The 24,585-nt window shown below is 38.3% G+C and overlaps 1 protein-coding gene across 1 annotated transcript in view; it reads left to right on the top strand.

The window, feature by feature from the left end:
• CHSY3 (chondroitin sulfate synthase 3) overlaps nucleotides 1–23,661 on the top strand; it is a 162,528-nt gene extending 138,867 nt beyond the window's left edge. The window contains exon 3 of the mRNA XM_026056980.1: nucleotides 21,573–23,661. Coding sequence (XP_025912765.1) covers nucleotides 21,573–23,135 — 1,563 coding nt within the window. The 3' untranslated portion in view covers nucleotides 23,136–23,661. The remainder of the gene's footprint in view (nucleotides 1–21,572) is intronic.
• The last annotated feature ends 924 nt before the right edge of the window (nucleotides 23,662–24,585 follow it).

Here is a 24,585-nt window from a genome sequence, read left to right as displayed (position 1 = left end):
GAGCAATAAACACGTATATTTTGCAAGTAGGTAGTAGAACTGACTAGCAGGTGTGTTCTCTGTACACACTATGCAGTAAGTAGGTAAAACATGTTTTCCAGGACTAATGAAGGCTGTATGTCAACAATTCTGTATATTACTTCTGGTTCTTCTGTGTTTGTCTCTATAAGCACTAAGAATAAAGCTATCCGGCAGTCATTCAGGATACTGTATCAATTATACTCATAGTGTTAGTAGCCTATTAAGAAATGAAATGTGATATAACATGGGAGAAAGAGCAATTTAAGCAGATGGGAGCAAAGTAATAGAAATGATCAAAATCAAATTTTTGATGTCTTTGAAAAAAGTCTTAAGAAAGCAATCAATTATGAAACTTTTTTTTGCTGCCCACTAAGTCAATATTTGCAAAACTGAAGGGTTTTCCAGATGCTGACTGATGACTTCCTGCCACTGCAGGACCTTTTCCAGGAGGTTTTGATTTTCCAGCCTTGAGACCAATGAAGCCAAGGGCTTTGTGGCTCTCCTAAGTTAACAAAAGTCGCTTAAAAGTGACTTTAAAAAGTCGCTATGTGGCAACTTCCTGGGAAATACTGAGTAAGTTATTTGGACTCTGTGAAGACAGTACCATAGAGTTATGTGCCTATTTTCATATGCATTTGGAGACACTATAAAGCTGCTATTCAAGGATCACCAGGAACAGGGTTTAATAGGAAGCGATGCTTTTGGTTAATCTCATATTTTAAGTGGATTTGCTTCCCCCCCCCCCCTTCCGATCTAAGCCATTTGTATCAAATTAATAGTTAAGACTGCATGGAAAATAGATCTTTAGTACCCAAAATTGCAGCATGTTAAAGCAGCTATTAAGTGTAATAGTCTGTGGATGCTCTTTATTGTATATGGGTTATGTCTAACTTTTGCTTTGTGTTCCAAGTCTTGCATGGGAAGGATTGGCAAGGAAGAAAAAAGACTAAAATTCAGTCATTCTGAATTTATTTTTAGATTTGTCTTAAAATCAACTGAATTAGTGCTTTTATAAAGAAGACTACATGTCTTTTAAGGAATTTAGTCTAATAATATTGCCATGCTATGTCCTTGTGAAGAAGAAGAAAAAAAAATTGATGAGCTGTCAGATGTGAGCTTGGGCTTTTTTACTATTTCCTGTTAGGAAACAATTTCCTATAAATTCTATTTTATAAGCAGATTTTTTTCCATGTCTGGCTTTAAGTGAGCTTGTTTAATTTATTAGAGAGGCTCAGAATTTTGAGCTTCAGGATAGGTGGGACCCACATCTCAGCAGAATATTCTTCAAATGTATATTCCTTCTGCCTTAATGCAACTCTCTCTACTTGCCTTCAAAAAGACACAGGTAGTAAGTTACTGCCTTGAGTTTGTGTTTGAATGTGTTAAAAATGCAAAAATATATTTCATGCAGCAAAGCTTGTAATATGGGCATTTTAAAATCAAGGGATAGTAAGGAATTTGTACACACCTATCTTGGAAGGATAAGTGAGGACCAGTTCATAAGCCTGCAGGTTTTTTGAGCTGAAAGAGAGAAAGAATATAACTGGAAAGTAAGAAAATAGTTTTTTCACTTTGATACAAATACAGAAATGAAATGATGCAACTTACATACTTCCTAATTATGTAAATGCTGAAAGATCCTTAAAATACTCACTTTTGGCTAGATGGGTTTGTTCGTTATTACTGTGTTGTTAAGCTATTCTAGCTCACCGGTGTAACTATAATTCAGGCTGGTAGTGATTGAAATACATTAACGTACAGCAGCTGTTGAATAGCTAGACTAAACGTGATAAAGCTTAAATCTGAGTTGTTAACAGTATTATTTTTCATTTTGCAAACTGAATACAACATGCCTATTTGGTGAAAGAAATCATTGCAATTCCAAATGGTGCCATAGCTTTATATTTAAACCTCTTTTTGGAAAAAACAAAACAAAACAAAACCAAAACACTCCTGTTGGTGATAGCTGTTAGGAAAATATGTTGGTAGATATTTTAAACATTTGAAAACCCAATTGACAGTAAAGAGAACAGACCAAAATTCATTTCAAAGTGAAGATAGCTGAATACTTTTCAGCAAGCAGTGGATTCGTGTTCACTCTAGAGGTGGGAACAATAAGTAGTCCTGTCTTTCTTTACTGGACTTAATGCTTTTTTAACTTGTTAAATGGAATTCCCAATACATACTCTTTCCTTTTTGATAAGGTTTGTAAACTCCATATGTGAGTGGGGTCGTTTGCATGTTATAGCATGTCATTTTTCTGGGAAGGCAAAATCTACCTTGGTTAGAGCCAAATACAGTGACTTTTTGACCCACTTTCCTGAGCTGTATCTCAGTGTAACTTGAATGTAAATACCCTTTGGTGCTCAGCTGCTTCTGAAAGCTGCCAAGGTTCATGCACGTGGGCAATATTCCCACGCTCCCTATCTATTTTAAACAAACATCATTTGATTTTACTTTTGATAGGAATTGATAGGCACAGTTATAATGGAAATGACAGCTCCCACTAGGCATGTATCTGAGAAAACAAATGTAGATGGTCATAGTAGGTGGGTCTCAGAAAGTACTCTCTGATGTTTTTTTTCAAGCTGGTCAGAAAATGAAATAGTGTGAGAAAGCCTGTATCTCCTGATTGTATGGTGTGGCCATTATTAAGAAATAGAACTATTGGCCATTTAGAGTAGTTGGGTTTTTTTTAATATTCATCCTATTAAAAAAAAAAATACAGTGTTATCCTACAGAAATAACTCCAGCTTCCTATAGTTCTGGTCTTATTCCTTCACATCCTTTGACACTTTTATAGTGAGAGGCAGAAGAAAATTAAAATGAACTAATTCATTTTATTTTAATTTTTACGCCCCTTTCCCTGTCTCCTTCTCCCCCTAAGTCCTTCCTTCAAAGCACAAGCCAAACCAACCAACAATTTAAAAAAACCTAAGTCCAACTCATTTCTGAGTGATTTAGGTCAACTGTTGATATTACCTTGATACAATCTGAAGTGTTTCATTTTTTTCTGAATTGCTTTTGCTAGGTGCTTTTCTCTTGAGTATTTCTTCAAACATATACATCATGGCTATTTGCTGTCTTTTTTTTCCCCCTTGATCTTTAGAGTAAGCATTTGTTGAACTGTTTTCCATCTGTTTGATCGTGTTATGACAGATTTGGTATAAAATTGAACAAGGTAATTTAATGCTGTACAAGATACAGTGTGTGTGGATAATGAGTTCTGTAAAGAGTTAATCACTGAGCTCGACATGTTTTGGGGATTTGTAAGAAAGCTGCTAGTGTTTATTGCTGAAGAACCAATGAATACTTGGGTCTTTCACCATATGCAAAAAATAAGTTTGAATTCTATGACTTGAAGCAGAGATTGCCATTAGGAGGGTAGTGCCACTTTTTTCATAACATAGATCTTCAAGTGTATATTAAAAACAATAACATTTTCAGCCAAAAAGACATCTGAAGCAGTATAAAATGGATTTTAAATTACCACTGTGTAGCTGGAGGACTTTTTCTTTTTACCAATCTGCAGCATTTCCTAATTCAGAAATCCAGCAGTGAAGTATCTTCTTAAGGTTATTTTATAATGCTGGTAAGATGAAGAGTCGCAGTTCAATGCAACATCTCCAGTCCTCATGAAGTGCATAACTCTGTAGGCTTAGAGTGAGTTTATTTTTAGTGTAAGACTAATTCTCAGTAAAATTACAAGAAAACATTCATGTTAATTAATGCTATATTTTCATCCCATCCAGTTAGAAAACAAAGCTATGCCTGTGGAAAAATATAATGGCAATATAATTAGGATTTCTTCTAAGAAAAACATTATAACAGACATCCTGCCATGCTTATGTTATTTTAATTGGATGTTTAGCTCAAGGGTGGTTCATAATTTATCATAAACTTTAATGTTAATAAAATCAGCTGGAAGGAAGCTCTGCTTAATCCCCTTGATTACACCATAAGGATTAAAGTCTTAATTCGAACCATCTTTTTTTTTTTTTTTTACTAACAATGCGAGAAAGGAAAACTAGGATGACAAGGAGATCGTGCTTTTCAGTTCCTTAGCTGAGTAAAAGCTGGATGCAGTGCAAATGCAGGAGAATTAAAGCAAAGGGAGATTAAATCTGGCCTCTTGTGCAGGCTACCAGTATGCAGACTGCTGACCAGCCTTTTTGTCAAGGCGGTGGATAAGCATAACCAAAAATCTTAACATACTGGTTTTGTTCTGTTGTTTCTTTGGGAGAGCTCTGACTTTTTGGGTGTTTCTGATTTCTCTAGCTCAGTCTTTAATTCTCCGGTGATAAGATCTGGGAAGCAACTTCTAAGTCTACCAGCCACTAAACCCCAGTTTAAATCATTCTCAAAATCTGTAGAGTTTGCTTGCAAATTTTATGCTCAACTTAGTTATCAGAAAGGAGCCTTTAATCAGTAGCGACAGACTAGGAGCCTTGGTCCATACCATATAGCTCTGCTGATACTTGTGTCCATTCTTGCTTAATGCGAGAGTTAAAAATGGGACTTGGTACTATAAGTGTTCATGTGGAGTGCTCACCAAGTTAAAAATAGAGAAATGTTCTTTTTTCAACCAGCCCCTGTTAATTTTTTTGTTGTCCAAAGTTCCAGAAATTCTGCTTCCAGTACATTAATTTGAGTGACCTTTTTTTCACAACTGCACTGTATGTGAGAGCATACTAATTCTCATTTTTACTAAATACATTTCTCTGAGCAGGGTTATTAATGTTATGTTCAGTAGGCTTGATCTTTGTCTGCTGAGAGCTCGTGCCGAGACCTCGCGATGGGCCGTTACTGAGCTACCAAGTTGCTTTTGCCCTGGAGCAGCAAGGGTTCTCACCGCTCCTGTCCCTTCTGCTGTCTGCTTGGATGTTTCTGCTATCTGTACGCTTAATCCTCTTAGATTCACACTAACTTCTGCGCTTCGCTAATGTTAAGACATTTTGGCTCCCCTAGGTACTTTATTACACAAAGTGTTTCATTTTCTGACTTTTATGTCTGCTGATTTTCTATTCTGTTGTCCTAATAAATAGACGTCTGATTTCCCTCATCCGTTATTTGTAAATTATTCCTGTGCTGTTGTAGCTGTGTTGCCTGTATGTGTCCTCTCTAAAGTTAATGTTCCTATGTGCAGGTAGAAAAATCTGGCTAGGAAGCAGATCTCGGTCCCCTGTGTCCTGACGGGGAAGGGGCTGTTGCACTGTTCGCCTTTCTTCCAAAGGCGAATCCGAAAAGATGGAAGGTCTGGAAGCAGGCAAACCCGTAGGATGGCTGAAGGCCTGCTCAGCTCAGGAGGCTGCTTGGGGTGCGCTAGGGGTGAGAGGTCCAGAAAGATGGGTGGAAGAATGAAGATTTTCTCCCTCTTCACTCAACACGGATTGAAGGATTTGGCACCCCCGGACAGGGCGTTGCTCAGTGCCTCGTCGTGATGGTACAATTTATGGCTGCTTTTTTAATCAAGTGTAAGAGAGGTCAGGATGACCAGGTGACAACGCTGCCTGCTGCGGGCGGTCCACGGTCACAGTGCAAAGCCTACCAAGCCACTTCCATATAAATGCATATACATAAGTTGTAGCCGGGCGCTTAAACGCACTTCAGCGCTTGCGTGACCTGTCATTTGGCTGTCAAGGAGAGAGCTCCCCAAATCGTGTGCAGCGGGAGCCCAGCTGTGCTTTGCTGTCCTGGCCGGTGTGTGCAGAAGGGGCTGTAGGTTCTGCCAGCTTTAAAAATTTGGGGGTCAGTTGCCCACCCGCTGGCCCTGACCTACTTCTCTCTTTATTTTGCCAACTTTGGCCAGCCTACATCCCTTTTGATACCTCAGCTGTTGTCAATGTTTTGTATTTATTACCAGGAGACAGAAAGCCAAACATCATTTGCAGTGCTTGAAGCAAGGAAATCGGTTCACTAAAATGGTCAAAAGGCTTCCAGACAGCTTTGTAGGTCTCTTAATGTTTTGTTCCCCTAAAAGCATGTTTAGATCGTCCTTTTATACCAATTAGTTTCAGAAAATGTGTTACCTCGAGCTCCCATTCCTGCCTATGTCCTTATGCCAGCACTACATGAAAGATTTCAGCGACTTTTTATCTGATGCTGCCTGTCTGAACATAGATTAAAATGGATGTTGCAAAATGAATTCTTAATCTCTATTTTTAAACAGATAACCATGTATCACACCTATGCTAAGCTTTTAAGGCTTTCAATTATGTAAGTCTCTTTATAATACTTGTCTGGCCTTTGTTTCCCATGAAAAATCTATCTGAATGGGGCTAATGGAGTGGGGAATTGAAATATTTAAACTAACAGGATGTGAAATACTGCTGCTGTGGATAAAGAGAGACAATTGAGACCAAGCGTTTTTCCTACACAGCTTTTGTTGTAGGTCTTTTAGGCATTAATAAAAACAAGTAGGTGATATATTCAGGCAGTTGATTTGTTTGGTTGTTGAAGTTCTTAAACTCGGGCTTCATGGTGTTGCTTAATGGAAGTTATGGTTGCTCTACTTCATACATGATTTCTGCATTATCTGCTAGTCAGTGCTGGAGTATAAATTTGCACTTACTTGGTTATGCAACCATTTATTGAATTTTTTTCTAATGATTAGAGCCTTCAAAAGCTCCTTTAAAGGGTAAAACATTAGTTTTCTGAAGTGTATTTTGCAGTAGAATGATAACTTTTTAAGACAGAAAAGAAAAAGAGAAAATTTTCGCTGGTGAACAGTAAAGAAGAAAAACTGTGTGACTCTGCCTCAAGAGAAATGAAATTTCAGATGCATTATAATTATTGTGGATTGTATTGAAACACAGATAGAGTTACAGGTTTTTTTCCCAGGCAATCTCTTTTTTTTTTCCTGAGGACCTCAAAGATTTTTAAAACAATTTTTCTCATTTCAGTGCTCAAGTTCTTTTTCATCACTAATCTGATTTGCCGTTATGAATTATGAATAATTTCAGCTATGAAAACACTTTAGGCTGCTTTTATCTTCCGATTTGCATATGACCAAGGAGAAACTCTCTCTAGAAGTAATCATACAAGGAAGAGCAAAGGCAAATAAGACGTTCTCTTATACGTCATCTTTTATAGAGGTCGGATATCTGAATGACGTCCATGTTGAGACAGCTCCGGCCCCTTTGGGTGCTCATCTGCCTGGCAACCCTTTAATATTTGAAAAGTTGCCTTCTTCAGGAATCTGGTGCTTACGTCTCTCCCCGGCAGCTAAATCCTGTAATCCCAGCTGTGCGAGTATCCCAGGTGCAGTGTAACTCTCCGGTGCAGTGAGATGAGTGCCACAAGTCACGCTTGCTTCGCAGTGGTAGTAGGAGCTCGCCATTGGTATTCACTTGTTGCCTAAAAATATATAGGTTCAGGCAGAAATAAGCGCTGTATGTAATTTCCTGCCTTGTTCTCTTTACTGTTCAGGAGCATTTTATTAGCAGAGAGCAGTCTCCTCCGTGTACAGCATTCCTCTGTTCTGGGCAAGATACGTTTTCTGCACAAAAAATCCTTCCCAGTGTGTCTCACCTTCCCTGCTGCCATTTGCTGCCATAAATCAGCTGGCGCTCACCCCTCCCCGTAACAAGCTTGCGTCCCATCCTCTTCCTACGCAGAATTTCCTCGGTGATGGTCTCTCTCGTCTTTTTGGTTTGGCTTTTTAAAATGTCTCTTTCTCACTAGTGCTCTTGCTTGGGAAATTTCCGTTCTCTTCCGCGTGTGCCTTTCAAAGCACTTTCTCAAACCAATTTTCTCATTTGAGCAAGAAATAAATACGCTGAAGTTGAGTATTCTCCTTCGCTGTTTATCTGGTGCTGGTACATACTTCTTTTTTGCTAACAAGACTGTATCATATTCTTCATGATCCAGCATTCATCATAGTATCTACTGTGTGCTCTTAGAATATCAGCCAGGATTTTTAAGTTGCGTGGAAGTTCAACTGATTAAATTACTCTTGGCTTCCTTTTACCTAACCATGTAGAAGACTAGTGAGTTTAATAAAGTCTGCAGTGAGACTTTGTATTTCATGTCCAGCAACATTATATTACCCTTCTCATAGGGCACCTATTGCATAATTTCAGGCCTGTATAAACTATTACTTACTTTTAGACTTACTGAATATTTTAAAAAAAGGAAAAAAAGGTGCAGGTATCTGATTAAATGGCAGTTAAAGTATGTCAATTAAGCAATGGAGAATGATTATTTCTGTTGTGTCTGAATACTTTCCAGCACTCAGCAGAAGAGCAAGAAACTCCCAAGGAAAAAAATAGAGGGGAAAAAAAAAGTAACTGTGAGTAAGATAAAGGGATGAAGGGATAAATGGAATAGAGGAGGTAGCATCTCTTTCAGGCTGAGTTATTCCAAAAAATTTGGAAAGATGCCATTTGCTTGCCTTTGCATATATGCTGTATAACATAGCTTATGTGTAAACAAGTTAAAAATACTCTTGCTTGTCAATGTTTCCAAGCTCCCAGAGCTTATTTTTTTTATGAAAGACTTTTGGAGGATGCTAGTTACAGATCCCCTAATACTGATAGGGCAATAGAAATTTCTGCAATGTGTTCCTGTTCAAATTATTACTTTTACAGTATCAGAATATTTATTTTATTAATACAGCATCATAGAATCATAGAATAATTTAAGTCAAAAGAGACCTTAGAGATCATCTCATCCAACCCTCTGCTCTCAAAGCAGGATCAGCTTTAATGTTGAAGATCAAAGTTGAATCAAGCTGCTCTGGATAACAATATTTCCAAGCAACTTCCTGAAGTTCATTTTTTTGTGGAAGACAAGAATTTTGGGGGTGACAGAATGGTGTGGTAGAATGCCTATTGCCATGCAAAGACAATTTATATTAAGTGCTAATAAATAATTATAATGCTGTGCTTAAAAGGAGAAGCTTTTTGATACATGACTTGTATGGATAAATCCTGTAGTTACAGTACAGACGTTTCTACTTTTTTTTTTTTTTTTTTAACATTTATGGGAAATGAAATGCTCTTCTCAAATAACTGTGGACTTGGAGGTGGATAGGGCTGCTTGTTTTTGCTGTGATGGTCTTATGTATCAAAACTGATTATGCAGAAAATTGGGTGGAACTCAGGGGAAAAAAAGCAGTAAAAAAAAAGCTTTAAAAACATTTTTGGGGGCTTTCATTGAATTTTAGCCTCAGACCATAATACTTGTATAGACTTCTAAAAGCCAATCAAACAGGAAGAGGAAAAACCTTTTGTGTTCTAATAATTGACTGTGCTGATATGTAATACTTCAGAACATTTCATTTTTATACACTATAGTGGCAAATACATTGTGAATATTAAATGCAAATAATTGCTTTTCTTCAGCACATTTCATTTAGCCAGCAATATGACCAAATAGTGAGGCAGAGAAGTATATCTAATGTGAAGCCATGTACCTCCAAACATTGATCCTCGGGGTTTGTAGTCCTGAAGCTTGATTTTTATACTCTCAGATGAGTCAGAAATGAAAATGACTTCTCACTATTTTCCACAACATCTGAATTACTGAATTAGTCACTGCAAAAGCAAGGAGACATGACTGGAGTCGGTCAAGGAAGGACTTCTGAACTTCGCTGCAGAGCAACCTAAGACGTGCAGTGTCTGTGCTGCAGAGTGATTTGTGTAAGGAACAGGCAGGCAGACTGCGCAGTTAGATTTATTCTCCTGTGGAGAGTAGGAGATTTATGAGAATTTATACTTTTCTTCTCCCAGTAATTCATTTGGAGGATTGGGTCTTATAAACTAACGCTGTAGAAGGATTTTTCATGAGACATGATCCTCATACTCTATATAGCCAGTGCTGTTACTCGGTGGGGGGGACTGCTTTCTCTAACTATCTACATTTTGTTCTCTCCCACTGTGTTCTCATGGCCCACGGAGAGTATTTGTAGCATAGAGCCTGTAGGAATAGTGACTTGTTCTTATTATACCATAAAGTCGAGGCACATAGAAAATCTCGCCACTCTTTCATTAAGTGGCAGAGTTTTTAGGCGTCCCATGGGGCAAGGGCGCAAGCAGAGGGAGTGATACTCCCACATCGGTTGATGTGCTGAAAGCGGAGCCCATGCGCTGGGTCTCCGAGCTTGCATTAGGTTGTACAGGACGGGTGAAGCCGCGGCCCGAAGCACAGCCGCCTGGCATGTGCCTCCGGCCCCTTTTTATAGGAATGGCTCTAGCCAGGTACCCACAAAAAAAAGTCCCACGCACCTTAATACAATCATAAAACGAACTAGCATTGTGGAGAACGTCAGCCGCCTTACTGTGCTTACTACTTTCATGTTAAAAAATGCCGAGCACGTTACCTGTCCAGATCTAGAGGGTTTCCTTGGAAGTTCACTTTTTCTTTTGAGCTGCTGGAATGAGCTGAATACAAAAATAGGAGCGCCATTAGGAACGTAAGGCTGGAAAGGACGCTTTGCCATCACTGTAGGTTATAGGCACCTATACAGGCAAATGCATCCTAGTTGCTTGATGCAGAAGGGTCCCCACTAAATATCACAAGCCACCAAATGTTCCCTTATTCTACATAATAAAATATAGGATCAAAAGTCATAAGCCTTGAGAAATCCAGTCTGCTTTGGGAAAACATGTGAAAATAATGGAATCACCCATGGCCCAGGTCTCTGTAACAAAAGGCAAATTGTTACAGGAAAATTCCTTCCTGAGTAATCCTGGGAAGTGGGATATATGGTTAGTCCAAATGTAATATTATCCATATAGCACAAAAATATCAAGTTTCCAGTTTTTATATAATTTGTAAATGTGAAATCAGCTTTTGTGCTGTTAATGCACTTACAAGAATAATTACAGTGTTCAGATCTTTGATCAGATACACAGATGTACAACTCCATGTTTTGGTAAAGTTTATCATTAAACAAATCTGCTTAGCTCATTTCACAAAAAACACTGAAATGACTCACAGGAGATAATCAGCCCCCAAATCGCCATTTCATTTTCTTCTGTAATCTGAAGGATACAGTTTGGTATTTGAGACCAAATGTATGACATTTAAAGACTTTTTTTTTTCATTTTTTTCTGATGCAAAAGTGTTGAGGACTAATGGTTTAACTGATTTTAATATTCTTGCCTTTGTGTAAAGCCAAAGCTCATATTTACCCAGTAGTAGACGGCGCATCTGGCCAGCTCATCCCACGTTCCTTGCAACAGTTGTACAAATGTAGTTTGTTGCTTGTGCTACCTTCTGTGGAAAAGGCATTAGGCATTAAGTGTTGAAAAGGCATTAGGAGCATTTACTTAATGCAGAGTAGTCTTGCGTGAACACTAGTTATGCCCTTGGTTTATTAGTGTGCTAAGTTGGAGTGATTTGCTGAGCCTTGTGGGTTGGCAGAGTAAGGACATGAGGGATCAGATGAGTGCAGGGTTAGGAAAAAACGCCTATAAAGGGAGGCAGATAGATGCTAGGCAATCTAAGCAGATTCTGATTTTTTTTTTCTAGTTAATAGTGTGTGGGAGGGTCCGTTAAAGACCAAGAACTGAAAATACTTACACACCTTAGACTGTATGTATTATGCAATACAGTTAATGGTAACTTTCACTTACTTTAATAAATAATTCCGCAATCCCATTAAATTGTTAATTATTCATTTTACTAAGAGGAAAACAAATTTTTAATTTTATGATTTGATGACAGTTGTAAAATACATCCAGACGGATTGTACCCTGAAGGAGATGATGTTAGCAAAGTAACTTTCCTCTTGTTCTGCTGCTTAAAATTAAGGATTAAGCAATCTTCTTAACTGCGTATTAAAAATGTATGTGTTTTGTAGATAAAACTCTGTTTTTAAATGCTGTGATGAGGTTTTGTTTGTGAACATTTGAAGTTTTAGTGACCTATACTGAAGGTGAATTTTTCTCTTTTTGTAAGTAATTACAGGGAAAAAAATTTTGTAATGATCACTTTTTGAAATGTAATATGAATTCTGTAAATAGTAATACAAGTACGTAACACAGTTAAGATTGCTTTTTGTGCAGTGTACTCGATTCAGATTAATGGTAATTAATAGACCATCATAAAGAAATTAAGCATGCTATTTTAATTATAAAATATTTTAAGGATTTTGGATAGAAGTACTGAAAGAGTTCATTTTTATTGTGTCTTTAATGCTGAATGAGAATTTATGAAATACTGCTTATTAATCAAGTACCTGCCTGTCCCATACTGTATATCTCAAAGAGAAATTACTGAAATTCAGGTCTTAGCTTTTGGAAAGAAAATTGTTTCTCTTCACCATGATCATAGCAAATAAACTAAGAGCTCAGCATGAGAGCATCGAATGATACTGCTTGCTGATCTGAGGCCAATCATCATAGCCTTCACAATCTGAAAATACAATTTTGATATACGAAGAATTATACTTTCCAAATTATTGATATAGATGCTGCTGCAAGATGTTACATAGCTTCAAGTTCTATGAGCTATATGTAAAGCTATTGAAAGAAAGGTTTGCTTTTAAAGAAACTCCCTACCAAAGAACTGTTTGAGAATAAATGTTACCTGTCAGAAAGCTTAGACAAGAAAAAGACGGTTAATCAAAGTCACCACCTTTGACACAGTTGTTCCACATCTGAATTTTGTTAAGAGCTCGCTGACAGGTAGAGAACAGCCCTCAACGCTTCCTTCTCCCCAGCGTGCAACAGGTTCCTTAGAAACCAAGGCAGCAGTCTCTTAAATCTTCACACAAGGTGCCAGCTCTCAAATACTGGGCATCCGTCTTTGCCGAAGGAATAAAATCAGAATCTCAATTTAAGGCAACACCCTCAGGCAGAGCCGCCGCCAGCGAGTGGGCTCTGCGGGAGAACTAGCTGCCTTCAGGGCACTGGCGAGGGTCTTCTGCATAACTAAGTGAAAATACGGACACACTCTACTCTCCCAAGCTCCCGCAGGGTCGTTTTGAACGTTTTCCTTTGATTTTGGCCATGTACACTGCTGTACTTGCGTGACAGTGTTTATAGATTGGCAGTTCAATTTGTCTTTTTATGGGCTAAATTGCAGATGATTTAAGTATTTGCCATTCCTTTTCTAATGTATGGGATTTTTCCCTGTACAGTTTTGTTGAATTTTGTTATATTGTGGTTTTGGTGAGGCACCCCTATAACAAACGGTTAGCTAGAATCATATATAAGAACAGCATGACCTTACTGACAAATAAGGTCCCTTCTTGTGTTGTCCCTCCTACRCTGCAGCAAAGCACTGGGGCTTGGTTTTTTGGGGGGGTTTTAAAACTATTCCCAGAAAGAGATAAGATGACAAAAAAAACACCCAAACTCTACTAGTCTTAACAGAGCAGCGCTCTTTCATCAGAGCTTTCCTTGATATCACTTGGCTTAAAGAGTGCTGGGCTGATTTCAGTCCAAGGACACGACTAGTGTGAGAAAGAAGATGGGAGAAAAATCATCCAGCAGGGTTTATTGTTAACTGTCATTTATTAATCTCATTAAGATGAGGGCAAACAAAAGAGTTCTAAGTAATTAATTAAGGCACAGTTCTACTCTTACAAAGGTCTACCAAAAAAAAAAAAATTAACTCATTTTTATTCTGCACAGTATATATTGCATCTAGCTAATCCCCAAGTAAGAACCTAGATCCCTTTCTGATGAGTGAACAGGCCCAGTGCTGAAGAAACAGTTAATTGAAACTGTGACCTGCAGTTACAATTTTTCCACTTACCAACCCCTACATACCAGAGCTGGAATCAATGCATCAAGTTTTGTTTGTCCGGGGAAGGATGTCAGCAGCAAGATTGTAGATTCTCGTGTCTTAAGTTAGTTAATGTGTCTGTTAATGATGTGTGAAACAGAATAGTGTTTGGCACTTTCTGCAGCCATGGGGGCTTAAACTTATTTCTCTCAGAATTAGCAGGTGTGCCTTTCAGTAAGATGCAACTCTTGTATAAATGGCATTTTACAATCACTGGTGGATTATAATTGCACTCCAGTTCTCCCTATGTTATTTCTGGGTGCATCATATATTAAAGCGATGGGCATAGTATAAAAATATCGGCAGGTTTTCTCCTTTACCGTACTTTGAATAGTAAAACATGAAGCCTTGTTCTGGTTTTGTGGCAAAAGTGTTTCATAACATTGCAACTTGGATGCATTATAAACTACAAACAAATAGGCTGCTTATAAAATAATAAAGCTATTACATTACTAATCATTGGTTTTATGGATATAAAATTGTTTAATGTTATGTATTAGACCAAGTGAAAATACAAGGAAGCAGCATTGCCTAAGGGCTGTGAACAGAAAGATAATGCTAGGCGCTTTCAGCATAATGGCTATTTTGTAAGAAGCTTAGCTGCTGCCAGTTAATATATAATTAATTCTTACTCACTAAAAGCCAAATGCTGCATCATTAAGAAGAGTTGATGAGATCTCTCAAGTCACTGCTTGCCCTACTCACAAGCAATCTATCTTTTTTATAACCCGATGAAACTCTAAATTGTATCCATTACTTGTATTGGAAATCTGATCCAAAGCCTTTCTCTTTGGCCAGCTGCAAATTTTCCTGTGATTTCCTACCTGGGTGTACCTGCAGTCAGTTTGTGCTCTCTCTCTCATGGACTTACTTCGATGTATTTATAGACGATATGATTCTTTTCTTTCATTTTGCTAGGTTAAACAAGCTAAGTAATATTAACATCTCATAGGGTAGTTTCCAGTCCTTGGCATTGATCTGCATTGATACGGTCACATGCAGGTGCAGAAACGTGTGGAATTGTCTGCTCTCTCTTTCAGAAATACTGTGACTGGTGCAACTTAGACTCTCATTTTCCTTTTCTGTGGAGGCATCACACTGGTGTCTCATGACCTGCCAGCGTCACCTGAGCATCTGCATATACGCTTACCTTCTCCTTTGCCATTCCAGTTCAGAACGCCAACTTTCCAAAGACATTCAGGCACCTATCTCTTAAAACCTCAGGTGCAGGATTTGGGGTTTGGGGATTTTCTGCAATGCTGCTTCTCTACGTTCTCTGGCTCTTCTCATGGGGTATCTTCTCCTCTTCTCTCTTGATGATGCCACCAGCTTTGGGTCATGAGCTAACTGTGTCCCAGATTTTGTGCCAGCATCACTCGGTATAATGCATATTTTCCTCAGAAGCTTCTGTAATAGCTTCCTTCCAAACTGTTAGCTCCCCATTTCAACATAACTAGGTGTTGCCTCTCTTTTATCTCATTCATATGCGTTTTTTAATTTCCATCTTAATCCTCATCTTCTTCAGGTTAACAAAACAGGTTTTCTCATAGCAACATATCTAACGACTTGCTGAAATCTATTTTCATGTCCAGAATTTCACAGTCACCCATTGGAAAGCTCAGTGTTGCATTTTATCATACTGCACATTATTGAGAACATCCTAACATGCTGTAGTTACCTGAATTTGCTTTTCTCCTTGTCCTTCAATTAAGGTACTAAATTTGCTGCTGTTCAGCCAGAAAGTGCTATCCTGGACTCAGTGGATTTATGATTTTACATATGTTCTTCATACGGATTAAACTCCCCTTGAAGTCACTGGAAATACTGAATATATCCTCATCTTGCGGAAGAGCCCTAAACTTTAAAATGCTTGAGCAGGTTGAGGAAAGCCAAGGAATAGTTCCCATTCATCTTATATCTAAATTTATTAAAAGCCAAGTTTAGAATAGATAAAATGTTGGACATTTTGGTAGTGTTGTAGATTTAAAAAAGAGCTAGAGTGGATGGAAAATTAACTTTCATGTCTTCCTTGTTAAATGGGAGAAATTGTTTATAAACAATGCTCAAAGAAAGGAATGTGTTAATTTAAAAAGCAGCATTTGCATTCAGTCTTTTTATATGTGATAGTCTTGCAATAATAAAAGTGTGTTGGTTTGGGCTTTTGTCTATGTGCAATAAGAACTTTCACTTGTTATTACATCAGTAAATCACAAAAGATTACAATGAGTTCAGAGCTTTGCAATGCAAATTACATTGTGCTTACGTATTAACTATTATATTTCTCTGCCATGGTAGTAAAGCATTGCCTTTATTCTAATTCAGCTCTTCTCCCTTTTTTTTTTCTCCTGCTTGCAGTTCAGAGTTCCTTAGAGCATGATTAGATTATCCATGTTTCTCACAATCTTCTAGTTTCAGCTAGCGTGAGCAGAGGCAAGCAGAAATCCTTGCCAACTGTTCTGTTAGTTGTGCTGGAAGAATTGCTCAGAAGGCAGCAAACTCTCCAGAAAAATCAGTGTCATGCAGTATGAAAAATTAACACGTGCTTCCCTTTATTGAATTAAAGATCGCTTCTCCTGTTCATTGATTTCGGTGAATGCAAAGTAGCTGTACCATGCCAGACCAACGGCTCTTTTGACCAAATATCCTCTATCTGCGGTAGCCGCTAGAAGAAACGTAGGGAGGGCTGTAAGAACAGTAAGGTTTATGCTGATGTTTCCTCAGCGTAGGCTCCAGCAGTTGGCAGCTCAGCAATGTTTGGGAGAGATTGGACCTTGTGTTTAATAAATAGCAAGGATGGAAGTCTTCCATTACACTGTCCACTCGCTCTTTGAACCCATGTAAAATTTTAACACCTACAACTTGCTATGCCAGTGAGCATACACAGTTTAACTGCATATGTCCTTTTCTGTTTTTGAATCTTGATAACATCATTTGATGTCTCATAGTTATATTAAAAGAGACGGTGATTTGTTCCTGTCCACTTTCTCTATGATGCTATTGATTTTGTAGATCTCTGGCTTGGCCCTTGTCTGACAACTCCCCTCCTCACTGAAAAGTCCTGGTCTCTGTGCTTAGTCACCTTGCAATCCATACCCGTGATCATCTCCTTGCCTTGGTCAGTACCTTTTCTAGTCCTGCGTTCTCAGTCTCAGATGGGAGGTCAGGGTATTGACAAGGCGTTCAAGATTTAGGTGCGCTATGGATTTATGCGATGGTATAATAATGTTTCTGATTCCCTCTAGACTTCTTCTGGTGATTCCTTATGTCCTGTTTGTTTTTGTGAAGATCAAGGTGACGTTTGCTTAAATTGTCTCCTGTAAGACTAAGTTCTCTTTTCAGAGTGCTAGCAGCTAGCTAGCACACAGTCCATGCTTGTTTGGAGATAATTAGGATTGCCTTCTTCACATGTGCTTTACGTTTATCTACAGAGTTTCATCTGCCCTTTTCTTGCCTAGTCACTCAAAATCATGAGAATTTTTTAGGCAGCTTTCACTTTTACCACCCCAAGTAATTTTAATTTAGATTTAATAAATCTTGCTACCGCCTGAATCACCTCCTTTTCCAAATCACTTATGACTGTGTTGAGCGTTTCAGGCCTTTGCACAGATGCATTCTCTAGGAAAACTAATAATTTTTTCCTTTGCTTCTTCGGCTTGACCACTTCTAAATATCAAAAAAGGAAAGTTAGGATCACCTAGAACTCCTTTCATCTAAATGTTAATAGTTTGAGTGGTGAGAAGACATTTTTTATCCTACAACATAGAAAATAAATTTCTATTTTGCAGCAAGATAAAAAACAAAAATTCAAAACGTTTTGGTAGTTCTAATAGGAATTCCAGTTCTGAAATTAAAAAGGTTAAAAACAGTTGTTTCAAATCAGAAACGTTTTATTATGAAGAGATTAAAATGGGATATTTCCAACAAAATTGAAATTTGTTTGAGCTCGATTAATTGAAATCAGCTCTTTCAAACAAGTTTTTGTTTTGCTGTATCATTGCTTTCAAATGGGGGAGAATTCATCTGACAGTTGAGCATTCTGTTAGTATTTAGCATAATGCTTCAAGCAGAAATTCATGTCGTTCTCTTTTATTTGTTCTCAGTTTTGTAATAGCAGTTGGTAATCCAGTCAAGTACCAGGAACACATTATACTATGCAATGGAGAAACAACCAGTAAGAAAGTTGTTCTGATTTTCAAAAACAGAGTTTACAGTTTCAGTATCATATGTTAGAAAAAGTGTTCAGTAACGGCACTGAAGATGGATAAATACAGTTTTGTATATATGTGATAATATTGTATTACCAACCTGATTCAAAATTATTTTCATTACTGCTGTTAATCTGTTGTTGATTATCAAAAGCTAAATCATTAGCATAATGGAGTACATCCTCTTGCTATGATTTTACTGGAGCATATCTAATAAACCAAGGCATCTGAAATGGTAATGTAATAGAAATGCACTGTTTATGTTAATAGAATATTCCTATTAAATGAGTGCTRTGAAACTGAGCTTGTAATAAGCCAAGGGTTGTGGGAAAATGAGCACGATAGAAGGACAGCTTTTACTTTTACAGTGGCAGTTTGTCATCTGTTAAAGAAATGGAGGGTAAAATAAGCTATATACTTTAGACGAAACATATTGTGAATGTGCAGGTACCATAGGTTAAACGTGTATAGGTAGTTATAGTCATTTGGGTTTTACTCAAATACCATTTCGGGGGTGGAAAGGAGGAAATCAAGTGATTCTTTATGATTAGAGGATTTTGGAAAGAGTGGAGTCAGGGATTTTGGGGGAAGTATGCGAATCTGATACCATTCCTTAACAGAGGCGCCTTCCCTTCTGACCTTTGTTTTCAAATGACACATTTTCTTCCCGAAATTCATAGGGTTAGTTCTCTCTTATGTGTGGATTTTAATGTGGAATTCTAAACCTGAAAATTATGGGTTCGGCTTTGTCCAGAAAATAACATAACTTTTTCAATATTTTTACAATAAATAAAATACTACTACTTTTGCTGTCCTAAGAAAACAGAAGTTCTGGCTTTGGGATTTGTGACTGAAAGGAGAATATGAAATCACCATCACTTTGCCTAGCATGCAGTAGACAGCTTCCAATAAAAGGGGAAAGCACGGAAGTTTAGCATATAATTGGAGGGGTGGGAACCTCAGCTGATCAACTGATGTTTTCTTATGATCCAAAACATGAATTGTAGGGGAAGAAGGGGGAATGGCTCTTCCTGAGAGCAGGTATCGTCACCCAGCCCTTTCCCAGCTGCAGGCTCATTTCTCTGGGATTCAGTCCGTGATTCTCCAGCCTGCCCGTCCTGGCAGTGTCCGCGTCTTGTCCATGTGGAAGCCAAATTTCAATTTTGCCAGCACTGCTGGTAAACCCTGACTCAGTCCTGTTGTTGCCTGTTCTCTGTGACAGTGAGGAAATTGCCCAAATCCTTGAGCCCCTGCTTCATCTCATCCAAAGTGACAAGACCAGAGGCAGGACGGATGTGCTTGGAGAGCTTCAGACAGAAGTTTTTCTGTGAATGTAGAGTATTTGAGTCTTTTTGCAGCTACATATATATTTTTTTGTATTGCTGCTCTTCGTCTGAGATACCTGGTATACTAAAGGCAAATTTAACATAAGGCATTTTTCTGAAATAGTCTGGTTCTTTTCTCCATGTTATGGTTGTAGCCTTAAAAAATGAGGTGACTAATAATAGCTGTATGTGTTCAAGCAGAATCATTCCGGGACTGAGTGGAAGGGAGATTCTGGAAATTAGGTATTAAAACTTTGTTTTTCTAAATATGGCAATATGTATTTCCTGTACATGTTAATGTAATAATTATTGTCATGGATCTTAACTTTGCTGCTAGTTATTTTACATTATTTTACATTCATTATCCTAGGTTTCATGTTACCTCTAGTAGCAAAACCTCTGTTCCAGAAAGGATTGCAGTAAAATGGGCTAATCATTTTGAGTTTGAGATACTGTGTTATCAGATATCACCTTTCTTGATCTGCTCAGCATGTAAAAGACAAGCTTCAATACCAGTCTCAAAATCTGATTATAGCTTGAGCTTACAACACCGCCTCGAACAACATTTTCTACCTAATTAGCACGTTTTACTTATGTATTAATTACAGACACATGTGGTTTCAGATGAAAAAGAGCAGCCTCTTCTCCTTCATCTGTCGCTCATGGGAACATGATTCTGTTGCTGTGGAGTTAGTAGGTGTTAACTTAGCAAGGCACTGTGGGTCTTAAATGTATTTATGAAGTTAATATTTTACTCCTCCATAGTGCTCCCTGTTTAAGAAGAAAGTATTCCCTGCAGTAAGTGAATAATGAGCTAATATTGCTTTTGGGGAGGAAACTGAGTCACAGAAAGTTTTATGATTTGCTCTTAGTAAAGCTATTGGCACAGAAAGATATGCAGGCCAGGTACTCTAAATCCTGGTCTTGTGTTTTAGCTGTAGACTGTATTTCTTTGCTGTTTAGAAGATATTCACAGAATCACAGAATCACAGAATCACTGAGGTTGGAAGGGACCTCTGGAGATCATCTAGTCCAACCCCCCTGCTCAAGCAGGGTCACCTAGAGCACATTGCACAGGATTGCATCCAGGCGGCTTTTGAATATCTCCAGAGAAGGAGACTCCACCACCTCTCTGGGCAACCTGTGCCAGTGCTCTGTCACCCTCACAGTGAAAAAGTTTTTCCTCATGTTCAGATGGAAGTGTCTGTGTTTCAGTTTGTGCCCATTGCCTCGCGTCCTGTCACTCAGCACCACTGAAAAGAGTCTGGCCCCATCCTCTCAACACCCTCCCTTCAGATACTTGTACACATTGATAAGATCTCCTCTCAGCCTTCTCTTCTCCAGGCTAAACAGGCCAAGCTCTCTCAGCCTTTCCTCATAAGAGAGATGCTCCAGTCCCCTAATCATCTTTGTGGCCCTTCGCTGGACTTGCTCCAGTAGTGCCACATCCCTCTTGTACTGGGGAGCCCAGAACTGGACGCAGTACTCCAGATGGGGCCTCGCCAGGGCTGAGTAGAGGGGGAGAATCACTTCTCACTATTGCAGCTAGTAATTTGACAGAAGTAGAATGTCTTTTCTTGCCTCAGAAATAAATTGGAAATTACTCAGGGTAAATTATACTAGCATGACATATAGTTTATTTGATGTGCTGTTGTACATGTATCATTGCCAAAACACATATTTCAGTGATTATACTTCAGTCACTTAATTCTTTGTCTCTGTGGAACAAAAAAAAAAAAAGCCAACACAACAGTTTTGTTGAAATGACATCCATTTGCTTAATCAACATTAAGAAGCACAATCCATTTGCGTATTGCTGTAGGAATATGAGCAGCTTTGCTCTCCGCAGACATAAATCCACGACCTCCTTAAGAAACCATCCTCAGTGCTGCTAAGCTTTCAGTAAGGATCTGTACAAATAAGGGTTTAGATGTTGTCGGAGACTGAGTGTTTCGTGCACAGCAGCATTCAGCCTGCATCCTCATAAATATATACAGTTATTCACTAAGTGTTTGGCTTAGTTTCATAGGTGGATAAAGTCAAGATAATCAAAGTGTCTGCCCTTGTATTTATTTAGGCGACAGTATTCACTCGCTGTGGGCACCACTGAAACTGAGACAGACAGCGATATAAGTAAATCCTCCTTGAATGCTTTAAAGTTCTGTGCCCAAAAAGAAGAATCTATGGTCTCTAAGAATTGGTAATTATCAGCAGTACTAACAGGAGTCCTTTTGTGGGTAGAAGCACCTTCACTTAATGTCTTTTTTCCTCTCTCTCTTTCTAGATGCAGCAGTTGTTCCATGAAAATTATGAACACAACCGGAAGGGTTACATTCAAGATCTTCACAACAGCAAAATTCATACGGCCATAACGCTTCATCCAAACAAAAGACCAGCCTACCAGTACAGGCTGCACAATTACATCCTGAGCCGCAAAATTTCAGAGCTGCGCTATCGGACCATACAGCTCCACAGGGAAAGTGCCCTGATGAGCAAGCTCAGTAACAGTGAAATAAATAAGGAAGACCAGCAACTGGGAGTGATGCCATCTTTCAGTCGTTTCCAGCCGCGCGAAAGGACTGAAGTCATCGAGTGGGAGTTCCTGACGGGAAAACTTCTCTACTCGATGGCGGAGAACCAGCCACCCCGGCAGAGCCTGAGCAGCGTCCTGCGGGCTGCGCTGGATGACACAGTCATGCAAGTCATGGAAATGATAAATGAGAACTCTAAGTCTAGAGGAAGGCTCATTGATTTCAAGGAAATACAGTACGGCTACCGCAGGGTGGACCCTATGCATGGAGTGGAGTACATCCTGGATTTACTGCTTTTGTACAAGAGGCACAAAGGAAGAAAAGTTACGGTTCCAGTGAGACGTCATGCTTACCTTCAGCAGTTGTTCAGCAAACCTTTCTTCAGAGAAGCAGAGGAGCTCGATGTAAGAAGCCTAGTGGAGGACACTAACACTGACACTCAATCTTTCTCTTTTCTTTCAAATTCGTTAAAGATTTTTTCATCATTACAAGGCACCAAAGACATTGCGGGACATAGTGACAAGAAAATACATATTCTTGTCCCTCTCATAGGACGATACGATATTTTCTCAAGATTTATGGATAACTTTGAGAAGACTTGCCTGATTCCCAGGCAGAATGTAAAGCTGGCAATAATTCTCTTTGGTTTGGAGTCTAGCCAGGACTCCAGTAAACACACAGAGCTGATGAAAGAATATAGCGACAAGTATCCCAAGGCAGATATGACCCTGATTCCTATGGCAGGAGAATTTTCTAGAGGTTTAGGTCTTGAAATGGCCTCATCTCGGTTTGACAATGACACTTTGCTGCTATTCTGTGACGTCGATCTGATATTCACACCAGACTTTCTCCAACGATGTAGAGATAACACTATTCAGGGAGAACAGGTTTACTACCCTATCATCTTTAGCCAATATGACCCAAAAGTAATATATGGAGGCAACCCTCCAGCTGACAGTAGTTTTGTTTTCACAAAAAGAACTGGATTTTGGAGAGAGTATGGGTTTGGAATTACTTGTATTTACAAAAGTGATCTGCTGAATGCTGGTGGATTTGATACCTCAATTCAAGGCTGGGGACTTGAGGACGTAGACCTTTTTACTAAAGTGATAACGTCTGGTTTGAAGGCTTTTAGAAGTCAAGAAGTAGGAGTTGTACATATTTTTCATCCGGTTCAGTGTGACCCCAATTTAGATCCAAAACAATATAAAATGTGCATAGGGTCCAAAGCAAGTACATTTGCCTCTACCATGCAGCTCGCTGAACTCTGGCTAGAGAAACATTTGGGTGTCCGGTACAATCAAACTCTCTCTTGACATTCCAGCCCATTTTGCCTTTTTAGGGGAGTTTACCTCATTGTTGTTATTATTATTATTTTATTTTGCTGTCATATTTTTAAACTCCCTCCTTGTTGTCTTCCAAAGACTGTTGACCTCAAACAGGATGAGTCTGCTGTTCACTGATGTTTCTTGTTCCTACTGAACTGGTTAGGTGACATCCTTCATGTTTCTGTTATTTGAAATTCAGTTAAGGCATGGCAATCATGTGGTCCCATGGAGCCCATCCCTCATGAGAGACTGCATCAGAAGAATGTTCTCTTTGGGCTTTAGGATGCAATATCATCTTTGTTATGTTTCTCGGACTTGATGCGATACAAATATTTACTGGTGAAGGTACCACAAAAGTGCTTTATGCTTCCTCTGGGGAAGGAACTCTGTAACATAAACTTGAATTTTATAATTTATATGAGGACTTAAATATATAAACACCACTTTTCTTCATCTTTAGAATTTTTAAAGTAAATGAATAACTATGATTGTACCTTTATTTTTAAAAAAAAAAGAAAAACTGAGGAGTCACTTGTAAATGCAGCTGGTACTGGCTACCAAGGTCCTTAAATGTCTTATTATAATATCGAGCTCCTCATTGTTGTTCACTCTAAGTGTGAATGAACTTTATTTTCACAAGGAACAGGATTTAATCAAAAACTCATGTACACTTTAGAAGCTTTGTGAACCAATGTCCTTCATTTGCTGGCAAGAAGAAACTAAGACATACCATGGTTATTTATAATAAAGTGCAGGCATACAGTATTCTTTTTTTCAAACACCCAGTATAAGTTGTTCTTTCTCTTTTTAGAATGAGTCTAATATATAGTTTTCTTTTACATTCCTTTCCTAAAGCTGCACTTGATACAGTATTGAAAGTTAAAGCTGCATCTTTTTTTACGTTGTCCATGAATATTGGTATGCAGAAACTATTTGTCGTTAAAATTTAAAATAACTGTAAAATAATTATTTAAGTTTGAAAATTTACTATTGCTGGTCAAAGTTCCTTGCCATTATATTTATATTAGTGGAGGTTGTAGGACTGTATTAAGATTTATGTCTCTGGACAGCCTGAAGTTGTCATATTATGGATTTATGGAGTAAAGTATTTAAAATGATACCAACATAAGAAATAATATCATTTTTGTATTTTAGAGAGATTTTTATATAGGGATATATATATATATGTATGTGTGGGTGTGTGTATATATCCCTATATATTATATATATATATATATATAAAATCATTTCAAAAGTTGTTCCTTTTTTCAGTTCAGGTGGAGTTTTCTTACTATCATTGTCATTCTTTTTGCCACATGCTTGGAACGTTTCATGTTATACTGTGGTGAGAGCTCCAAGGCATCCTAGAAACCATCAGAATTCAGCCAAACTTAAATTGATATAGTGGATCCATCTAAGAACTTCAGTACCTTTGATT

Source organism: Apteryx rowi, unplaced genomic scaffold (assembly GCF_003343035.1).
Source record: "Apteryx rowi isolate R43461 unplaced genomic scaffold, aptRow1 scaffold_135, whole genome shotgun sequence".
NCBI classification, from domain to species: domain Eukaryota; kingdom Metazoa; phylum Chordata; class Aves; order Apterygiformes; family Apterygidae; genus Apteryx; species Apteryx rowi.
This window is presented reverse-complemented; position numbering and strand designations above follow the sequence as displayed.